The 23,420-nt window shown below is 39.4% G+C and overlaps 1 protein-coding gene across 1 annotated transcript in view; it reads right to left on the reverse strand.

Moving 5' to 3' along the window:
- The window catches only part of LOC121672859 (fibroblast growth factor 14-like), a 41,697-nt gene extending 21,719 nt beyond the window's left edge, over positions 1-19,978 (reverse strand). The window contains exon 1 of the mRNA XM_042045765.1: positions 19,435-19,978. Coding sequence (XP_041901699.1) covers positions 19,435-19,627 — 193 coding nt within the window. The 5' untranslated portion in view covers positions 19,628-19,978. The remainder of the gene's footprint in view (positions 1-19,434) is intronic.
- Positions 19,979-23,420: the final 3,442 nt, after the last annotated feature.

The following is a 23,420-nucleotide window of genomic DNA, read 5'->3' on the forward strand; positions in this document are numbered from 1 at the left end:
TTTCCTGCACATTTATTCTACTGACAACTTAAATGTTATTAGAAGATGAAAGATTACAGAAATTGAAAAGTAGGAAATCTGTCCCTGGGACTTCCACAGCAACTTCTGCCTGTGCCTGGTGATGCTGCAATGACAGCTCTGCTATCAGCCCAGAGCAATGAGCAGTTGCAACAAGTGCTGCAAATTTTACTTTGTAATAACGTTCTAAAGACAGCCCTCAACTGAATGTTTGAGATTTCTTTAGCTTCCCAATGCAGGGCCTGAGCTGCCTGTCCTGCTTTCATTTTCTAAACCTCACATTCTCTTACTCAGGCTCTCCAATGAACAGTCCAAGGATTGCTCCTCTGTACCATAAGCAGAGGTGTGGCTGGTGCTTCACCTGTAATACTGCAGGTGAAATACCGTGTGCCTTAGTATCCTAACGCATGTGCAGATTTACATACACTTCAAGAGCAACATAGCATAGCTGAAACACCTAACACATCTACTTTTTATCAGGACATAAATTCAAGCTTCTTCAGCTCCCATGCGCAGTCAGGAAAAACAAACAAACAGGCCATTACTAATTTAGAAAGCTACCTGAAATTAATCTACTTCCTTTTCAATGAAGCTTTCAATGAAGCTTTGTAGCAGAAGTCTTGCTTGTTACTCAGGGACCTTTGATATAGTTCTCTGTTTCTCAACTCAATCACAGCAGAAGTCTCCAACATAACTCTTCAGATTCGACACACAAACCAAACTCCTTTCTCCACACAAAGTGAGGATTAGCCTTCATTGTGCTTTATTAGGTTCTTCACTAAAATCCATGACAGCAGCCTCGTCAAGTGGGTGACACTTGATGTTTCTAAGAAATTATTTCTACCTGTATGCAAAGTGTGGGTTTACCAGAGAAGGAAGAGGAGGAATGGGGAAAGAGAAAGTAAAAGCTCCCATGACCCTGACCAATGCACTGTCGGCTATATGCTGCCACAAAACCCACCTGCCATATTTTTCACAGTGTATTTTGCAGAAAAAGACACCTGGTCCCACCAAAACAAACAAAATCATCATTAACTATGAGTTTAAATCCTTTTTTGCCGAACGAATTAAATATTCCTTTCAGTCAAAGACAGTTAAAATTATAAAGTTCAACTGACTGACAACATGAAAAAAAGACCTGCTTCAAAACTGGGAAAAAAAATTCAAAATTGTGAAATATCTATCTGAAAATAAAAGCTTTACTCCAGACTGTTCCCAGGTTCATACCTTTTCCCTACAAGGAGAACCATGGTTAAACTCACATGTCTGTGAAGACTCTTTTGTTGCTTTGAGTTCTACATTTAGGAATCAACAAGTTTGTGAAGAAAAGTACCTTTAAACACAGATGTGGCCTATCAAATAATCTATCTAAAGCAGAGGCACATAAATCTTTTCCACCTGAGCTAATGGGATTTATTTTGAGGCTTCTGCTTTCAGCTTAGTTCTGGTGTGTATGAAAGGACTCGAAATCTAAAGAACTTGTCATAGGTATATGCCCAATTTGGAAACACAGAGACACCAAGGAAGCAGAGTATTACTACCAGATTCAGATTTTCATAAGAGCAGAATCTATACCCACTCACTGGGAAAGTGTCATGCACTGAGAGAGGACAAGTGTCTTCCATTGAATTTTCCTGGCTGCCTCCTGAAATCTCCAGATGTCCAGCTCTAATGCAAAGAAAACCAAAGATAGTTTTTAATTTCTGCCTAAAATTGCCTCAGAAGTTGCCTCTGTATTTCTACTTAGCATTCTTTAATTTCAGAACATGGTTGGCTTTGAATATTTTGAAATATATATTTTAAAGGCCATAGAGTTATTCATTGAAATTACTGTTCAAGTTCAAAGACAAGCTGCCTCCATGATATTTAGGTTAAAAAACCTGTAGTATCTACAAGATTTTTAATGTGTCCTGTTGATTAAAATATTCTGTAGACTCTAGTCAATACGTTATCCTTGGACATGAGAAAAGCGGGGATGGCCCTGTGGGCAAAGCAGAAAGGTCTCAACCAGGAGAGGAGTGTGGGTCAGGCTCCACTTTGGAGGGGACTGGGCTGGTCCAGAGCACAGGGGCATGTTGCTGAAAGAGGATAAGCACTGGCCTCATATTGTAAAGTCACAGTAAAAAGCCCCTGCTGCCAGCAAATTTCCAGGCCACACCTAAACACAAGGGATTAGCAACACCCTCACTTAACAGACAACACAATAGAAAAATGAAGAGGATGAACAGTTTGTCCAAAGCAGCAATACAAATGTGGTTTTCTGCATCCTAGTCCAGTATGTAGATGTCCCTGCCAGGCTATACAGAAGGACTTAATAGGACTGGAAAAGACACAATTAATAACTGGGTAGACAGAAAGCACTATTTACAAGCACGTCAGAGGCCCCGAGTCATACATTGATTGAGTGTGTTTGTTTCTGTAAAGCAGTGTTAATCCCACTGTTGAGGCAAACATAAGGATTTTAAAAGAGGAATTTAAAGTGGGGTAAGTGAAGGGGAAAAGGCTTGCCACTCTTCATAATATAAAAATATGTCAGTGCAAATAGCCATCATTTATTAGAAGCCTCCTATCTGTGTAGCAAAATGTCATCTACTGATGAATGCAACTGGAAGGGGGAAAAAAATAAAAAGAAACTCTTGTCAACAGTTTCCAAACAATTCCAAATCAAATAATTTGCTTTTAAAATTATGTTTTGGTTAATTCATGTTAACTACTGGATATGTGTTGTTCAGAATACATAATTTCTCAGTGGAATTAGCTCTTCTGAAAAGTCACCAATTATTTTAATGGCAGTTTTTGTAAGCCATAAATATCTCTAAGACTTTTAGAAAAGTCCTGAGATGTTTCATAGAATCATAGAATGGCTTGGGTTGGAAAGGAATTTAAAGGTCATATTGTTCCATTTCCAATGCCATAGGCAGGGACACCTTCCACTACACCAGGTTGCTCAAAACCCCAAACAACCTGGTCTTGAACACTGCTGGGGATGGGGCATCCACAGCTTTTCTTGGCAACCTAAATTTAGAGCTGAGTAAATTGGAAATTAGTATGGAAATTACTTTACATATTGTTGGGACAATGGCGAAAATCTAAAATGTTGAAGTTGTCAAAATCTCCTTAATAAGCAAACACTACTAAATGCTTCAGGTTTCTATCAAAGGAATTTCTATACTCCAGGCATGATAAAAGACAATAAATTTTAGTGACAAGAGCTATAATTAAGATAATCAGAATATTTTGGATGATACAAATGGAAGGGTAAATGGCAGGAAATTTTAGATTTCAAAATATATTTATTGCACCCTAAAATACTCCTTATTCTTTAGAAATCTGACTTCTCTGTGAGAGAAGAATCCAGTTTTCTCAGCTCTGCTGAGAGCAGGACATTCTGGGAAGTTAAGCTGCCACTGCAGTGCAAGGGAAGGCTCCCAAGGGTTCAGACTCCCAACTCCATCAGCCAGCCTGCTGTCTGTCCAGGCACTGGAAACTGGGAGGCTGTAAAGAGGCAGATGGCTTTGTTTTGGGATCTACACTACTACTGTGGGTCTCAGCTCTCCTCAGGCCTGCTGTGCAGCATTTCAGAAGCATCCTACTTTAGAGCAGACTCTATGACTAGAGTCATTAGGCCTTCTAAAGCATACATCTGATGCAGTCCTCCTTGGCTCCCTTCACAGCTAGTGAACCCATCTATTTTAGGGTGTCATGAATTACTCCCTAGAAATAAATATTTTTAATTAATTGCATGTCAGTCAAAACACGAACCTATAAATTGCCCAAGTTTTGGTATCCACATAGCAAGAATTTTCATTCAATCAGGTGAACCTAATTCCAAGGGTCTAGAGTAGATCCATGGCCACATATTTGCTGGTTGGAAAACATTCTTCATCCTGAAACTTCAGCAGAATCAAAATATCGTAGAAGAACATTCAGATTCAATGGTAAATGACCACAACAAAAAAAATCAATGATGTAACAATGATGATTGCAATGAAACTTGTCTAAGAAAAGCTGTGAGTCATCTGAACCCAGCCAGTATGGAAATCCTTTGAAATGCCATCCTTAAGGCAGAACTTTTCAAAACTGGACTTAACAGGAAATTATTTCCTAGCAGGAAGAACAGGAAAAGGTGTTCAGTAACTCTGTTTTTCTCCAAAGAATTTTAAATTACTACCTTAAATTCAGAAGTCTACACAAATATGTGGTAATGGTTAAACCTTCCCTGAATGACCTGAAGGGGAACAACCCCTCTGCCTTTGTGACACACACCCACAGCATTCCAGAAGTTAAATTACTTCCCTATCCTACTTGACACCTATCTTATGCAGTCCCTTGAAGAAACAAGTTTATGAGATCCTTCAACAGCAAAAAGCATTCTGCATAAAGATCTAGCTCCCATTCATAGTGTACAGGTAACAGGTTTACATGTGCCACATGTATTAGTTGACTGATGTCTAAAATCAGCATGTGGGTGTGGGAAAATGCATGAAACCAGCCTCAAGAGGGTTAAAGTTTATACATTTGTTTAACAGAAAAATGGTTCTAAGACATTGAAGCGACTCCTCTTGCTTTATCTGCCTACAACTACCATCACTCCACACCACCAAACCCTCTCTGATAATGTCCTGGCATTTGTAATAAAGATCAGTCACCTGTTACCTGACTATGTCAATGTATTTTGAAAAAGCTTTCCAGACAGAATTAAGCAGAAAATACTGTTCCCATTGTGAAATATGTTTTCAGGATAAAGCCCAGAATAAAGGTTTCTTCAACAAAAATTAAAAGGAAAGGAAAAACATTTCCAGGGTTACTCACACAGGAATAACTATCAGCCTGGCAACCAATGCAGGCTGGGGTTAAAGGCTTTTTGTCTGAATCAAAGTGAGTAGGAACTCAAGACTTGATATGTCCATGTGGTAGAAAAGTGCTTGAGCTGCAGAGATGCTTTTTATGCCCTGGGGTTTAAAAAAAAAAACAAAAACCAAAAAACTTCAGCCTTAAGACTGTTTTCCAGCACAAATTTTAACAGAACTATCCTGTTTTGATGGAAGTTTGGCATTTGGCCAAATCTGACAGACCAGTAAAACAGTTTCAGGCAAAATCAAAATATCAGTCCAACAACCTCTACCAGAAGGTCAGAAAAAAAAAAAATGTAGCTCCTTCGCCTAGGAAGAAGGATTATGTGTGACAATTTCACTTTACTTGCTCACCATAAAATATTTAGTTAATTCTTTTCTTCTTTCCTTGATGATGATATACAGTCCTAAAGAACTGCTTCATTTTTGTTTTTTTTTAAAGCAATTATAGCAACAAGCATAAAAACCAAAGCAAAATGCAAAACTAAACAAGCACAACAGAAGGTCACTTGAAGAAGTCACAAAATAAATTACCCAGATCTCATGTTCATTAGGGCAGAGTTTCATTACTGCTACAACAGCAATAGACAATCTCAAAATTAGCACAAACTCTTAGTGCATATTCTACCCTCTCTAGCACAGGTGACTTACCACTGTCATGACTCCTTTGTCAGTATGTGAAAGCACAAACCCTTACAAAGCGTATGTTTGGCTGCTAAAAATAAAGCCTAGATAAAGGAAGCTAATTTCTTAAAACATACTCTTCACTCAGGTTCCTACACCAGGTAACATGCCTGTCCCTGCTTCTCTAGAATGATGACTGGAACTTTCTAAGCTACACAGCTCGTGATGTCAAACCACACATGTTGCTGTGCTTCCATATCTGAAGTTTGGAAGATTTGCTTACATTTGATAGCGCAGCTCCTCTAAGAATGCAAGCTAGAAGACCAATGCAATGTACTGAAACGTGTCTGGATGTCAAACATGACTCATTTTAGAAAACACCCAGTAAAACTTGCATCAACAGAACAATTGTAGTTATATTTCAAATCAATTCTTGATCCTTGTTTCGGTTCTGGGGGAGTGGGAATGAGTGGGTTGGTTTTTTTAAAGCTTCCACTCAAATGAAACCTTACAACATTTATTTCTAGTAGGCCACAGCAGTTTAATGAATCCACAAGTATCTTTCCTTATATTCAGTGGACATGAACATAAAGGAAGATATATTTTTGATTCATATATCTACTACTTCCAGAACTACTTGTCTGGTCTCACAGCCTTGCTTGCTAGTTGCAGTGGTGAACTCAGAATGAGGAGCAATTTCTGCAGCTTCATGTGCTAAAATGAAAAACTCAGTCTTGAAAGATTTATATATATTCTGCACATACAGAAATTGGTGAAATGGAATCAAAATCTCTGATTTTGTTTATCAAAACCTGTACAAAAGTTGGTTGTGGTCATTAGCAGATTCCAAAATTGCAGTCCCAGAAAAAACTGGTTGTATTTAATTTTCTCTTTACAGATTGAAACAAATTTCATCTATCTGCCTATTTTAGTAATAGAAAGATATAAGAAAAATAAGCTCAGTGAAATATACTGGGGATAGAGGGATAGGCCTGAAGTTCAGCCACAGCACAGCGTGACTTGGCTGTCAACCCCACTCCACTGACTGAAATTACGTAATTGCTGTCATGTGGATACAAAATGCTGCTAGCGAGGATTTTCTTGTTATTTTCTAAGCCCGTGAGAGACTTTTCTCTCACACAGAAGAGGTAGCAGAGTTATGTAAACAACCAAACACCTGCAGCCTTGAAAAGTCTTGTTTAGAATACAGTAGAAAAATATTTTGACAATGGATGTTTTAGGACTTTAGCCAATCACCCCCAAGGGGTGGCTGATCCTTGTCCAATTATGAAGAAAAAAGTCTATAAAAGAGTTTGTAAAATTAAATAGATCAATCTTGCTGCACAATTCCTGCCTGCTGGATCTTCTCTCCTCTTCCTCCTCTAAGGCTGCGGGACACGGTGATATACCCTAGGGCCTAGGGCTGTGGTAATACTGTCAGGCAGTTGGTTGTCACAAACCAACTGTTACTCCCCTTGTTGTGTTTTAATGCATGAAAACTGCACAGGATCGTGGCAGATACGAGGCATTACAGAACCAATGAAATAAAAGTTAAAGCCTGAATTATTCATGTAACTACTCTTTGAATAAGTCTGGTATATCTGCCATAGTATTTCAGATGGAACAAGACATGAATAGCACATTTGTTTGAGTTTTCTCCCCATTCCATCCCTCGCCCTTGGGTAATCAGGTGTTTTACCAATATGGTAAGTCCGGATGTGTCTGTCAAAACAGGCTTTGACTGGAAATGCTGTTCCGACAAAATAGAAAATGCAGCGTTCTTCACAGTGAAAAACTCCACAAATCTGAATGTCGGTTTGCTTTCCCAGATGACAGTACAGTCATTTTCTGAACAGCTTTGTTTAATAAGTTGTTGGTATTGCTACTGTGATTTTCAAGCTGAAGCTTTTCTGCAGCCGGAGCAGTTTCCAATGCACTATGTCCTGTTTGGAGCTTCTTAGGGAGCAGACCACAAAAAACTACTACTCTATTTTTGGGTTTTAAGTAGTCTAAAGGTGTGGACCTAAGGTATCAGGCCTTCCAGTGGTCTAAACTTTGTCACAGCATAGATAATGATAACTATGGCCTTGTCTACATTGGAGTGTCATATTCTTCTATTCAAGGGTCCAAGTGCTCATGGAAGCAACATTACCACCTTACCTACTTGCCACAGAGTCACATAAATACCCAGAGCAACCTTAATATTTAATAGCATAACTCATCTGCATATTTTATGTATCTGCAGCTCCATCCTATTGCTAGGATAGTCAAAAAGAACTTCTTTCCTAGTACTGTTTTTTTCTAATTTAATTTGAGGGCACATAGTTAACCAAGTGGCATATAAGCTCTAGGGTATCTGTTTCACTGCTCCCATTGGAACAAGATGTGAGATCCAGTGCTGATTGATTTTACCTTAATGACTGCCATGGCAAACCTTATTTCAGCCTTATCTTCGCAATGAAGAAGGGCGGCAACAAAGCTCAACAAAGGATACAAAAATGGCAGGTATTTCAATACTGGTATTTCAATAGTTATCCAGTAAAGACAGTTTTCTGTTTCCATGGCAGTAGCCAGAAGAGTCCAAAACTGTGTAATTTTCATGTTACTTACAAAAAAATTTAAAAATAAAAGAAAAAAGCCTTCTCAGACATAAAAATTCAACCCAATAACCAAATGGAGGCACTCAGGACTCACAGAGCTGTCAACATACTAAAGCCACTGTGCAAGACATTGCTGATATTATGGCAGAAGTGAAGAAACATTTTTTCACTTCCTACGCAGCTACGACATATCCCTGAAAAAAACCTCAGTATGCCACAATCTATTGGACTCAGGATGTGAGTTGCACCATTAGTCCTCTGGTATCACATCTGAGCAGCCCTGAAAAATCAACAGCAAACACCTAAATTGTTCCTATGTAATGGCACACATCTATCTGGAAACCAGTTGGAAAAAACACCATTGCATCTAAAATACTGCATGATCAAAAACTAAATAAAGTAGAATAAAAATATGTAGCAAATAGTTAAAGATTGTTTCTACATCAGATCATGTTTGTTGTAGTTTGGGTCATCCTTGATACAACTGATTGCAACAAAAATACCTAAAAGGAAACAAAACATTTTTGCTGCTTCAGGCTCCAAATGTAGCTGGTATCCCTACTATAACTAGGAACTAAAGTTCTGAAGTTATCATACTACTTATATTCAAAGTTCATTCTATTCAAAGAGAGTGCTTCAAACAACTCCTATTATGTCCCAGATGGATGCTAATACCAGGACAGAAATAATAAAAAATCCTAAAAATTACCTTGTCTTTACAGGTCTGTTTAATCTACAAGTACTCAGATCTCTAGCCAGTCTGCTCAGGTGCATTTAACTTTCCCTTTCCACACCTTAACATGATTGAAATTTCTGAAAATTTAGCCAAAAAATTTTCAGTTGATGTTTTTGTAAAAACATCATCAGCAATTTTCCACCGGCTCATTCCCCACAACTACTTATCTTCAACCATTGTACCACTTGTACCTAAACACTCAGCAAAGAGTAGAAAACAGGCTGATCTTCCTTGCATCCCTCTCAATATTTGAAACAAATGCAAACTGTGAAAACCAAAATAACAATACTGTCTGAAGGTGGTAACGATCTGACAAAATTATAGTTAAGAACCTGTATGCATAAACAATTTTTAAGATGAGATTCACCATAGTCTTCACACTTTTGCCACTGAAGCTGCTTAAACCATTTTTAGCTGCTATTGCTTAAGCTCTGAAAGTGGAGAGTTTTAGTAACTCAGATTCTGAATTGTTGACTGTTTATCCCTGACAAATTTTGAACACAACCTCACTGGCATCCATTGACCTAAAAATATACCCCAGCAATTCAACAGAACTGCTTGCTTACAGCACCAGTTAATTTCAACCATTATGTTTGCAACATAAACCACTGGTAAACAGGATGATGATTGATTGATTGATTGAATTACACTGAACCTGATAAGTAGCCCTGAGATGGCTATTGTTTAATCCAATCACTTTGTCATCACAACAATGAGATACAAATGACTATTCATACCTTAGTTTAATTACAACAATATTATTCAGGCTTAACCTGCATTGATTTCTATAACTTTTAACTTTATGAACATGAACATGAGTCTGTTTCTCTCTTGTTAACAGAAACACACTTTTGAAACAAAAAAAACTCTGAGAGTGCCGATACACTTTTCTAAAATAGAGAACTAGAGAGTATGGCTAATGGGAATGATTTAGTTTTTCTTCCTTTCTGTGGTTTGGATTCAATTATCTCTACAGCGACATTCACTGTTTCCAAAGAAAGATGGCTGCTTATTAGGAGCATTCAGGGTTTTCAAAGTGTCATAATGTATATAAATCTGAGCCATCCATTCATTTTGATTTATTTACATGCCTTTTTTTTTTTTTTGGTCATTTTACATAGAACTTGCAAGAGAATATTTGTTATACAGAGCAGTACATATTAATTTTGCAAGGATTCCCCAAATCATGTGCATTACATCAAAAGACCTGGTGTTAGGGTAGTAACATCACAACCTTGCAGTTGTTTAGCACATAAGCAACCTAGACAACAGAACTTAATGAATTAATTTACATCTACCAAAGTGCTAAAATGCTACAGTTCTTAGTTGTACATAAATTGCAAATTTGGGGACATCTGACTTGAGAGCCGAAATTTAAAAAGTTTTATCTCTTTTTCCGTAAATATTGCCTCAAAAAGTCATTACTGATGCTCCATGGAAGCAGCTTTCTCATTTGTTTTGGCAAAAGTCTGTGGATATATAAACTAGAATGACAGATATTTCTACTTTGTCAGAAAACTAAAATACAACTGGAAGCAATAATGAAGTCGGATTTATCAATCGAATGCCTTGAAGAGTTCAGCCATATACTAATCTTTGCACAAAACCATCTTCAGAGGGAAAATAAAAAAAGATAAGCAAAAAACCCCTGTTGTCAGAATTCAGACTGTTAATTTAAGCAAGCCCTAACTATGTTAATAAGGAGGTTAAGACTATGGTCATCATTTTTTAATCTTTGTGAAAGATGCGTAAGTAATATGTGCACCAGTCTCCTATTGGAGTTAGTGATAAATACTAAACTTGATTATCCAAAGTAAGATTAAAAGAAAGTGAATCCAAAGTAAGATCCAAAGAAAAATTTAAAGTGTCCAGATGAAAAAATCACTTGCTTGGTAGTGAGAACTGATGATGATGATGATGATAGATGATGATGACGACAGTGCATATTGTTCACGATCAATAATTTTCTAATGAGTACCTTAGGAGGAGCATATAAATTTTCAAATCCTTAAAACATACACAAGCTAAGTTCAATATCACTTGCTAGAAGCAAAAAAGTTTTGCTTTTCTTCGGATTATCTATATCAGCAGGGATCAATCTCAATTTTTCAGCCCCAGGAATGGTTTTCTATTAAAATATTCCAAAGTATCCTGTGCCATTTTATAACTATTCCTACTTCTTGGCACAGTCATGATACCAGATAATTGATAAGATAATGAAGAGGAACTAGTAGCATGAGGAATCCATTATTAACTTATTGTGTATCCTTACACAACCATATTTAAGTCTTCATCTTGTAATCATGCCTCTACTTGCCTGAGGGCAAGCATGGCTAATCCTCAGGACTAATGACATAACTCTGCTTCCAGGTACAAGCCTCACCACACCTCTGATAAGACAAAACTTGCTCTGGACACAAGGGGAGATTTGCTAAATTTTGCTGTAGCAAAGCCCTTCCTATCTTGCAAGTTTCTTTCTAGGGCCTTAGAAAGAGATTCAATAGTTGATGGAATCTTATTTTTGTTGGCTTTAATAATACAGTTTAAAATGCTGTTTGGAACAAAATATTACCCATTTTATGTGTATTTGCTTTGATTACATAGAAGGAACTGTTCTGATTACACAGCGAGAAAAGTGAAAAGTAAAGTAGAGCAATGAAGTTTAAGAGTTCATTTATTTGATAGTCGCTGGTATACAGATTACAGTGGCAAATTTTTCAACTCATCAGAATTTCATATGAAGAGATACAAACCACTAATTAAGTTAGAGGAATCCAAGTCCCAATTATACATAAACTACATAGATGAAAATTAGAGGAGCATCTGCTCGGGCTGGAATATTCACAATGCATAAAGCAGTAAGTGTGTGAACAACCAAACACTCAGAAAATGCTGAAAGATTTTGGAACAGTTACTATAATCCATGAACTACAGAGGTACAAGGAGGAGTGGCTGGAAGAAGTTCTTACTTCACCACATTTCTGAATATACCAATTTTTTATAAGATTGTTCCTAAAAACAAAGAAGAAATAATCAAGGATTAAAACAAAAACAAATGTAAACACCTATTTACTTTATATTCTAGCAGACAGACTGTTCTTTAGGAATTACCAATAAGCTTCATACACACCATTTTAATCACAAAAATTAAGTCTGCTGTTGTATGAAAAACTCTGCTGCCGATTTGTAGAGAAATCATAAGAATCATACTGAAATAGACTTCACTTGATTCATTATAGAACATACTTTTAAAAAAGAGTATTTTCATAACCTAAGCATTATATATATGTAATGGTTTCACATAAGTAGGTATATATAAGCCAAAAATTTAGTATTTATGATCACAGAAGTCTGAATTAAACAGTTACCTTTCACAGACAACCCTTTTTCACACTACAGAAAATCCTAAAACAAAAGCACAGTAAATTTACTAAAAAAAAAAAAAAAACTAGAGCCATTGCTCTAGTTTTAAATGGTAACTAAGGAAGTCTCTCTCTACCACTCAGGGAGTGCAAATGCTCATCAAAACCAAACATGAAATACCTATAATGCATTATTGCATTAAGGGAGACCCTGGTTCCAGCTCCCACCTCTAGGCTCTTAGTTCCACAAGAATCTTTACTGCAAAGAAACCTGCTGACCTTTTCTTAATCCTGACAGATCTGCTGTGTGCTGAGTGACTTTGAAATTCAGTAATAAAAATGCCTTGAGGCTCAAAAAGTCCCTTTTCATTAGGACACAAAATTCCACTCATGTTCACCTGTAAAAAGAACCATTAAAAATGAAGAATAATTTAAAACTTTTCCTTCCTTCCTTCCTTCCTTCCTTCCTTCCTTCCTTCCTTCCTTCCTTCCTTCCTTCCTTCCTTCCTTCCTTCCTTCCTTCCTTCCTTCCTTCCTTCTCCTTTTCTTTCCTTTTCTTTTGTATTTTTCTAAAAAACACTGAAAATAATCTAACAACCAAAAATACACTCTTTCTGGGGCCAGGCTTCACAGTACTAAAGAAGGAGCAGCTACATTTAGTAACTTGGATACATCTTGGAATTTGCAAAATAAAGCAGAAAAGGCAGACTGTGCAATGGAAATTATAATAAATTATGGTGGTTTTATTTTTATATTTTTTTTAATTAACTTCTCCAGAGAGAATAGGTTGTGTGCTTGTGTTTCATAAAGCTCAATTCTTCTTACATGAAACAAAATGCTTGATTTAATATTTTTCTTAAATGCTGAGTTCAGTCATTTATTTTTGCTGATTACTGCCAATTAGGTATCCAATCTTGGTTCAATGTACAGCAGTTTTATAGCACAGTAACTCCAATGCCTTTCAAAAGTTCTACACCTGGGTAAGGGATTAGAATCAAGACCACAGATGTAATTAAATTGTTTAATTTAGTTACATCCTAGGGATTATACTTTATATCCCAGAAAAAGGATATTCTTCACATTCCTATTTCCGTCAACTTTCTCTAGCTTCGTTTATGAAAATCTGAGCGAACATCCAATATCATGCTTACTAGCTTCTACTCGCCATTTTACAAAATGGCAACCATAACAACCTGAAATCCTGAAAACCTTGAAGGAACAAGGTTTCTGTAATTTTTTTCAACACAGCCCATCTATCTAAATTTTATATCAAGCTTTTACCATTTAATACTTCCTATCTTATACTAGCTTTCCTTTGAATTACAAAAATTCTCCATTTTCTTTGGTTATCTATTTATTTACCAAAATATAAATTTAGATAATGTTACCTATTACTGAAAACAGCTATAGTTTATAACATATAATCAGATCTTGGTAGTCCTGGACTCTACTCCTGCCCATCTGTAACTTAATGCAAAAATTATATTCCTAAATCCTGGCATCAAAAGCATCTAGGCTCTTCGTTGGCACCAGGAAAGCATATGTTCTTTAATTTTCAGTCCCATAGGAAAATTAACTGGAAGATCTACACTGGACCTCAGCAGGTTATCTTATTTATATAATGGAAATGACAAACTAAACCCTTGAAGTACAGAAATGTTGCCATCTACAATGTAATGAAAGCAGGTTGCTGATTTTTGATCATAATAAAATAAATTTAAAGCCTTACTAATTTTCTTATATTTTTCTACCATGGAACAGGAATATCCTTTCTATTTTCACACCGCTCAGTCTATGGCAGAGCATAAGATCGGAGATGATTAATAATAATAATAATAATAATAACAACAACAACAACTATTGGGAACAAAAACAGGCCAGTGTCAAAGGGTTTCAGAAAAAGCTGATGGCACAGTAAGAGTGCATGTCAGGAGTACGTCTTCCTGTCTATCACTAACTCCAATAGTTGCCTAAGGCAGAAAGGAGCTTACGTATGACCAAGTAAGACAGACCCCTGTTTACTCACTACAAAAAATGGGGATCCACAGCTGTGTATCTTCAAAATGATGCTTAGAGTCTAAATCAAAAGACTTCAACAGAAAACTGTTCTGTAACAAACTTTTTTGGTGTTATCTCTATATTGAAATTAATTACTTCTGTAATTACTACTGCTGACTTGAAAACTCATTCAAAACAAATTTTAAGTTCTGGGTTTTGTTTGATTCAAATCAGAGCCTGAAACACCAAAAAAAATAATGTCAAAATACTGTTAATCTATCTGTCAATAGATAATATATTTTTTAAAGACAGCATTCTGTCTTTAAATACAGTGTAGAAACCTGACCTCACCTGTAACGTTTCTATTGGTACATCACCATGAATCAGACGACCTGTACTGCAATCTCCCCTAATATCTTTAATAATCAGATAATTTAGTTCTACAATACATTTAATAGATACAATAAGGGATATACCTTACAAGGCTATATGTGGACTGAAACTGCCTGAACTTTAGAGATCCAGAAGATCACTCAAGCTTGAAGAGTTCATTTTCTAATGAAGAGTTAAATCACCAATTACTAAGTGAAGACATTCAAAAGCAATATTAGTATATGGGAGATATTCTGAAATGACACTGCTACAGCACTATCCCTACATTAAATGCCCACTATTCTATCACTCCTGTTTGAGATATTTCTAAAAATCAATAGTCCTTAAAATTATGTTACCATTTTCAAGCTGTTTTTTCCCATTTGCTCTCAAAGCCAACTCATTCATCACTTTTAGAGCCACCAATACCAGTTTAGAATAAGAATTTCATCCCAGCCATTACTGCATTTCTTTCAAAAGCTTCCCTTAGCAAGCACAGGGTTTATGTGAAATACTGAATGCATGGGAAAGAAAGCTTGAGACGGAGTCTAAAAAGTCATGTTTTCAAAAATATTTTTTAAACATGCTTAGAATATTTTACACGAAATGTAGCATATTTGCTACACAATTTCAGTTTGTGATTATCATGCAGTCCTTTGAACAGGTTAACAGCAATGAAGGAAAGAAGTAATAATTTCTTCTATACACTGTTAAGAGTGTTTATAGTTCCAAAAGGGTTGTGGCTTAATCAATTTCATTTGAAGAAAAATAATGAAAAACAAGCAACATCAGCTAAACACCCTGAAAAATAGACAGTCTTGCACCTAGACAATGCAGGAGCAGTGGACTTTAGTGAACTACCAAGAATTAATTCTGAAGACAGTCACATAGGAAAACACAGACACAAGTTTTGGCCTTCTGAAACTTTGAGCAAGGCAGATCATCCAGCGCTGGAGCTGACTGGTGGGAGTTGATGTGGTTTCTTAAACTTCGGGAAACAAGTCATGTACACTCACATGCACAGATCTCCATTCCAGCTCCACTTCATTCCACAAGTAGGAGAACTAGAAACTACTTAGGGCATTATGCATATTGGGAATTATCTTATATCTGAGATTATGGGCGACTCCCACATCTGCCAAAAAAACATTAGCTGATCTACTGATGAATTTTCCAAAAATCCTTTCTTTGGAGAATTAAATTACCTTTGTAGATGCAGTAAAATCTAATCAGTGCATTTTCTGAACATGTTCCCTAGGTCTCTCTTTCTTATAAATATTAATGTACGAAATCAGGGGCCAAGCTGTCCCAAAATTCATACACTCTATGTATAAATTTAGAAGTCTTAATGTGGTATTAGCACACAGAAACAGTAAACATCACACTTGGCTTTTAATACATTTAAATGTTGAGCATTTTTAAGTAGAATACTCTCAAGGGACCTAATTAACCAAATGAAGATTTTTCAGATTAGCAAAGCAGCTAGATATGTAGATGAAAATACAGGCTAAGAAGTTTGAATTTGCACTAGTGACAAGCATATGCTTTAAGCTCTGCACTTTGTAGATGCACGAGGTGAAGTGACATTTATTTTCTTCTTTTTACTGGGTAGTTCCAGGTTAGATAAGGTTATTTCACATGAAAACAAAATATCATCTGTCAATTCTCCTATTTGTGATTACATTAACATAAATTAAACTGTTAGAACTAAACAACCTCTGATGCAGGATAGGATGACTCAAAATTGATTGATGTCTGGCATCAGATAGGCAAGATCTTGGCTTCCTGGTTATTCGGAAATTAATGACAGTGATTTGTTCATCAGATGACAGGTAGAATAAAATAAAAATTAAATAAATTTGAAATATCATAATACTAAACAATATGAATCAAATATGTCCAGTAAATGAAAATGGTTTCATCCACTCAGTAGATTAGCAAACATGTCTCCCCAAGAAATCACTTTGGCAGTTTAATTCATTAATCAAAGTCTTAGAAAGGCTGTTTAAAACTACCATGGCATCTATCATTAGAGCAAATATACAAGTAAATACAAATATTACTCTTTATTCTGAGTGAGCCCCTGGATGTATTTTTAATGCTACCATTCCTAAATGTTAGTCTCCCAAAGCAAACTTCTGTTGATATTTTAGTATGCCCCTAAAGGAAGGACCATGAACAGAGAATATGTCACAATGACAGAAAAAAATTCATCAGGGTATACATGATTGGAGCATTTTATGTATTCATAATACCTTCATTTTTTCTCAAATAAATCCCACTGAACAAGAACAGTACTAACAGGCATTTGAAAAGAATAATTTAAAAATAAAGAATATTTTTAAAGTGTGCTAACATGTTGGTATGTGTGCATATATTGTGTATATCTATTTACCTAATTCACTTATACATGTATGTACAAGAGTAAACGTGTATTTTTAATTTTAAAAGCTGCATCACTAGTTTTTGCTGCCTATTTCAAAGATGGGAAGACAGTTATTTTTCATATGCAAGCACAAAGCAAAACACTTTTTTATTCCAAGAAAAAGTTTAGCTTTTACTACTCTACATAAATATTTTGCATATACTTCTATTCTTCCATTGAATTGTATGAGAATGCTACAGATGGTTTGTCACATCTCGATTAGCTCATTTTTCACAATGCTCTTGTGACACTCTGTATCATTTACACAAGGTTTATTTGTCAAAATCCCATAGCACCTTTCTGACAACAGAGGTTTTGAAATTCATCTTATTTTGCTTGGCAAAGACTTATTTTAATGGATGTGACAGTATGATTTCAGTGAAGAATTCACTGGTCATTTAACTCACTTTAGAAAAACTAAAACCAGACTCTGATAAATGTTCATTTTGTAACACTTATAATGTATTTTAAAGCAATCAGCCTTATAAAATGTGGTTTGTTTGGGTTTTTTTCAGAAATGATTATTCACTCTAAGCTACTCTGCATAAGATATCTAAATAATGACTTCGGCCTGATTGTTTCTTCAGTTTCCCTCTTAAATAGAATGCAACTTTGAATCCACAGGTATTCCATGTATCACTTTGTGCATCAGGAACATGCATAGCAGAAGGTATGACAGTATTTTTTTCAGCAGGAATTCTTACAGATGAGCAGTAATTCTGAGACCTTAATGTAAACCAATGGACAAATATCACCATGTCTCATCATAAAGGAAAATAAACTCAGGGGTCTGATACTGCAGATTTTACTGGTGAGTAGCCCTTGTTCTGATTATTCTTGCTGAAATGTTCTGTGTCAGTGGTACAGGTTAACAGAGGAGTTATATTCTAATTCAGTTCTCTTATTCAAGGATGTGACAAAGTGCCTTATGAAAAATGAATGAATGAAAAAGGATGAATTCACAAGTCTCCTTAAAGCCCCTCCTCACCTTAAAAATGTTTGGCATCTCAGTGCTGTGAGGCAGTCATCTCCTCCTCAAATGGTAATATTGTCAAATACAGAGTTTTCCCCCAAATAAGAATGCACAGGTGGTCAAGCACAGTTGCTCAGTTAGCAAATCCCCCTAAACTTGTTTTACTGAAAAATATAATTTATAAAAATCCACCATCATATACCAGATACTCTAGTCTGCTAAAGCACACACAGACTGCTTAAAAAAAAAGCCACCATAGATGTTGCCACTGACATTTTCCTGCTCATCTTCATTGTATCCCTGTACTATCTAAAAATGGCAAGATTTAGCTTGCATTAGGAGTTTACTGCAAGAAAGCCATGTAAGAATAAAATTGTGTGGATTTTGTTGATTTATGCTTTTTCAAATGTGAGCCGTGATAAAGAAGGAGGAACAGGACAGTTCCCTGATTATGCTTCTTAAAATGATCTTCCGACCCAACCTAAAGAGGAACTGTAGTGTACATACGAAACCACAACACATGGTGGCATTCTGTAATATAACAGAGGGTAGTTTGTACTTTATCATTGACTGGTAGGTATTAGCCATGTTTCAAGTGATACTTAACATTTTCACTCTTCATGATATAATCCTTTTGTTCTAAAAGTGCTTGTTTCCTGAGGACATAGAGTAAGTCATTACCATTTCTGAATGCTGTTGAATACCACAAAATTCAAAAACAAAGAAGTCACTGCAATACCATTGTACTTCTTTTATTTCTAGGGTTCTAATACAAAGTACTGGATAGAATGCAATCACCAAGGTACCAGTTTTCTCTGTTGACTCCTGGTCATCTTCCCTGAATAAGAACTGCCTGCAAAACCTGCTGGTCTGCATGGCAAGGCCCTGGCTGGCGATGGGCAACAGGCAGGTGGACCTGCACCTGGGTGCCCACAGGGATGCCGAGAAGCTCTCCCACAGCTGCCGGCTGTGCCTCACCTCTCACTGTGCTGACTGGGAAGTCACCGAGCGGCGGGGAGCGGGACCCCTTCACTACAGCCGGGCTGCACCTACCAAAGCCATATTGGTGGCTCAGTGAAGGGGCTGGCGAAGGATGGCCCCCGGACACCGGACACCCAAAGCGCCGTGCGCTCTTTGTCCTTCAGAGAGAAACACAAGCGAGACGGGGACGCGCGGGGAGGCGGGCAGGTCTCCCCGAGGGGCTTCCTGCCCGCAGCACACCTGTCGTGACCCACACCGGAGTCCCAGCGCAGATAGCCGGGCAGAAAGGCTGGCCCAGGGGGTCCCGACCGAAGGTCCGCCGGCTTCCGCCCTCCTCAGCCCGCGGATCCCTTCGCCCGCTGCCGGGGAGCAGGGAGCCGCCGGCTGGCGGGAGCGGGGGCGGCGCCCAGCCCGGGAAGTTTCTCGCCACAGGTTGCCCCCTCCCGCCCGCCCCCCGGGAGCCCACGGGCGGGCCCGGCCACAGGGACGCACCTTGGCGCCGCAACCGCCGCTTCTTGAGCCCGAAGATGCGGACCTTGGAGAAGATGTCCACCAGGTTGCCATTGCAGAGCCCGCGGTTCTTGTTGGGGCTGTTCCGCCTCCTGCTGGCCGAGGGCCGGTCCCAGTGCTGCTCCCTTGCCTGCCGCTTCTGGCGGATCAAGCCGCTGGCGATGGCCGCTGCCATGGCTGCTCGCCGGCTCGCCCACGCCGGGCAGGGAGGAGGGAGGCGGCGAGGCGCTCAGCCCCGGCGGGAACCCATCCCCGGGGGCGCGGGCGAGAGGGAGCCTCCTCCCGCCCGAGGCACGGCTGCGGAGGGGCACCGGCACCCTGCGGCCGGCGGGAGCTGCCGCCGCCGAGGGTCACCGCATGGGTGCCCCGCCGTCCCTCCCGCCGTGTCCCGGCGCAGGGGCACTTGCTCGGGCGGATGCCTGCGGGCGGGCTGGCGGAGCGGAGCGGCACGGAGCGAGTGGGACTCAGGGCAGAGCCGCGCCCGGTCGGGTCGGGTCGGTCGGGTCGGGTCCGCCAGGCAGCGTCGCCTCCCGGGGCTGCCCCTCAGCCCCGAGCCGCCGCCGACCGCTCGCCCGCCGCTGCCATCGCCACGGCCGGGGCGGCTACCGCCGCCTCTTCCTGGCTCCCGCCTGATGATTGCCAAGTGCTTCAGAAATCAGCATCTGGAGAGAGCAATCTTCTTCTCCAGGGAGAGCTGTAATCACGGCTCCTCGGTCCCACCCCGCTCCAGCCTCCCCTACACACGCACGCACGCACACACACACACACACAGAGGCACGCACCGCTGGAGCTTTTTTTGTCCTCCCCAAGGCGAGGGGCGGCGAGGGTGCAAGCAGTGGAGGAGGGAGAATGGGGAAAGGCAGAGGAATAAAGCACAGGGGGAGAGAGACTGAGGGACGGGGTGATGCTGATGTGGTTTGCTGGTGGGAACCGGGAGGTTCCCGGTGGATCAGCCGCCAGCTGCCTCTGCCCCCCGTTAGGTTTCCGGGTGGCTTCGTGCGGGGCTCCCTTCCCGGGGTAAGAAGGAGGGCCCTACGCACTGGTGGAGGGGCGTATGGCCCTCCCCGTTCTCCTTCGCCCGCCCCGGCACACCGAGGATCCCTCGCAAGCACCCTCTCTCCAGCTCCCCGGCAGCGGCTCCCTGCCGGCCGCCCCCGCCGCCTCCAGCGGTGACACCGGCACTTGTCCCCGTCCCCAGGCGGGGGGAGCCGGGAGGCAGGGCAGACGGCTGAGGCGACACCGCGTTCCGCCAAGGGCACCCTGCCCCGCGCAGCCCCTCCGCCCGCCAGCGCGTCCGCAGCTGGGCAGGGGTGCCCGCCCGCCCCTCCTCGCCCCGCAATCCAGGAACGGAGAGAGCAGGAGGTGAAGTCTGGAGGGAGAGCGGGTTCTGTCTCATGGGAAGGTTTTAGAGCCGTGAGGGAGAAGCACACCTACGGGGCTGAGGGGACCTTCAACCCAAATATCAAAGGGATTACGTAGGGCACCCACAAATAGCCACAGCTATGGTGATTTATCGATCACCAGCACCGTGTAAAATTATAGGCTACGTCTTGGAGCACTTAAGGAAGCACCAGCCAAGCTCACTAGACACAGAACACCTAAGAAGCATCTGCCCCGAGAAGTTCACAAGGCGCTGCAAATAGTAAATACCGTGTAAAATAAGACATCCCACTTCTTTCCTTTCATCTTTTTCTGTTGGCTTGGCTCCCTTTCCAAATAATGGCCCAAAGTTTTCCGTATTTACTTTCTGCAAGCCTAATGGTTAAACTTTCTGAAGTTTTAGCTAGCCAGAGGAAACTAGAGGAAGGAAACAAGCAGCTACACAGAAAAATATGCAGTTAGCCTATAAAGAAGGGCAGATGCTTGCACAGGCAATTATCTATTTTTATACTGTTTTCACAATACTCTAACTTCTTATCAGATGGTTTTGGGGTTTTTGTTGTTTTTTTTTTGCTTTTTTTTTTTTTTTTTTTTTTAAACAGGCTTGGAGGTGTAAATATTCATCCAGGAAAATTCACTGCTTTGCAATACAGAACCTAGTATGTAAGAATAGGTTCTTGTTTCAGCAGAGGATTCAGCTTCTTTGATATTGACCATTTTTCCCCTAAATCCTTTAATCTACGAAGTGCTATTTTTATACAAAGGGCAAAAGTGTATGGTGGGAACTCCAGTATACAGGGATTTTGTATTAATACTAGACCAACTAGGAACAGAACATGCACAATCGGATCTGGATAATACATTTTAATTCTATTTAAAAGTGTCTCTAAAGAGATTCAGCTAAGACTCATTGGATTTTCTATCTGGCAATTTTTACAGAGCAGCAATTTCCTTACAACGGTTACAATTGCTTTAACTAATGCAATTAGACAGAGAGGTGATTGTTGTTTAAAAATTTTAAATTTCAGTGTAGTATTTTTGCATACTGCTTTCTTTTTCCTTCCTTCTCAAAAGTGGACAAGACATGGTGTTGCCTTCCCTCGGACCCCTCAAGAGGGAAGCGCTCCTCCGAGTGCCGCCCCAGTGGGCGTCCCCCTGCCCCGGCCTTGGTCCCGTGCCGGCCGCCTTCCCTGTCCCGGTCTGTTTCTGCCTGCAGCACCACGGACAGCGGAGCAGAGACCGGCCGCGGGTGGCACAGGGACATCCCGTCCCTGCCGTGGGCGAGCTGACAGGACATAGCCCAAAGTCAGCTCGACTTGGCTGCTGGCTCCGAACAAAGGAATGAATGAGAGAGAGTAGAGTGAAATAGAGGCCAGCCACCCACTATCTCTCATTTTCTCAGGAATGCAGGGCTATGATACATACATATAGCCCTAACATTTGCATGAGAAACTCTCTCCAAAAAGGTGTGGGTCCCAAGTTCCTCTTTATAGTATCCGATGATGCTATGCATTATATACCATCTACTACTGTTGTTCCTTTTCTGTGTTTTCCTTCAAATACTGGGCCTTTGCCAAAACACACATTTCTCAACAACATGATGCTCAGGGTGATGGCAAAGAAAGGCAAGAGAGAGGGTGAAAACGGGCGGTGTGCTATAGACAAAGAGAAATGTGTTTCTTACTTTTTACATTAAAAAAAAAATAGCTTTGTACTCACATCTCAGAAATGCAGAGCAGTTGTTTACAGCTTAGGGTTTTACAAAGAAAACTCAAGAGAGCCATCTGGTGTCCTAACCTGTGATAAAATGTGTGCAATTCGAGTCAAAGCGAAGGTTCTGCTAACAGATGGATTGTACAAGTATGAACATATCGGCTACCTTAAAGACTAGGAACTGCATGAGATTATGCACTTAGGACAAATGGAAATATCTTAATTATGACATTTTCTACATTAAAACAGAGTTTTATTTCTGATTAACAAAATTCGGGATATGAAAACAAACGATTAAAAGCCAAAGAGGGGGTGAAGAGATTTTCAGTGCTTTCTATTCTCCCATCTGTTCATTTCTAACTGGTAATTTATTATGGATTTCAGGAGTTTTCTAAAACAAAAACATTACAGAATCTGTAAAATTGCTTTCTTGGACGAATTTTAGAGTAAAAAATTCAATGTATATAAAGTGTGCATAAAATGCTTGCTTTATTATATGCTAGGGTATGAAGCATTATTATTCCTTAATTTACTTTTTGCTGTATTACTGGGAACAAGCCATATTACATGCCAGCTAATTTAACATGTACATTTCAATGTGATCTTTTCAGGCATCAAAGTTCAATATTAAAATATATGTCATTGATATTTGTGTATATGCATATACTAGATATACATAAAATGCTTTTTTAATAACTTCCATTAGGAAAAATGGTATTCAATGCTTTATAGTCTATCATAACCTAGATCCATATGCTACAAAATTTGTAGAACTTAAAATGTCATCCTTATACAGTATGTGCAGTGGGAGTTTTCTTTTTTCTTTTTTTTCACTTATTATATGTTTTGCAATAATTTGGATGATGTTACAAGAT

The sequence above is a fragment of the Corvus kubaryi genome, unplaced genomic scaffold (genome assembly GCF_017639235.1).
Source record: "Corvus kubaryi isolate FWS band 111438036 unplaced genomic scaffold, C.kubaryi_AGA036_p1.0 65012, whole genome shotgun sequence".
NCBI lineage: Eukaryota > Metazoa > Chordata > Aves > Passeriformes > Corvidae > Corvus > Corvus kubaryi.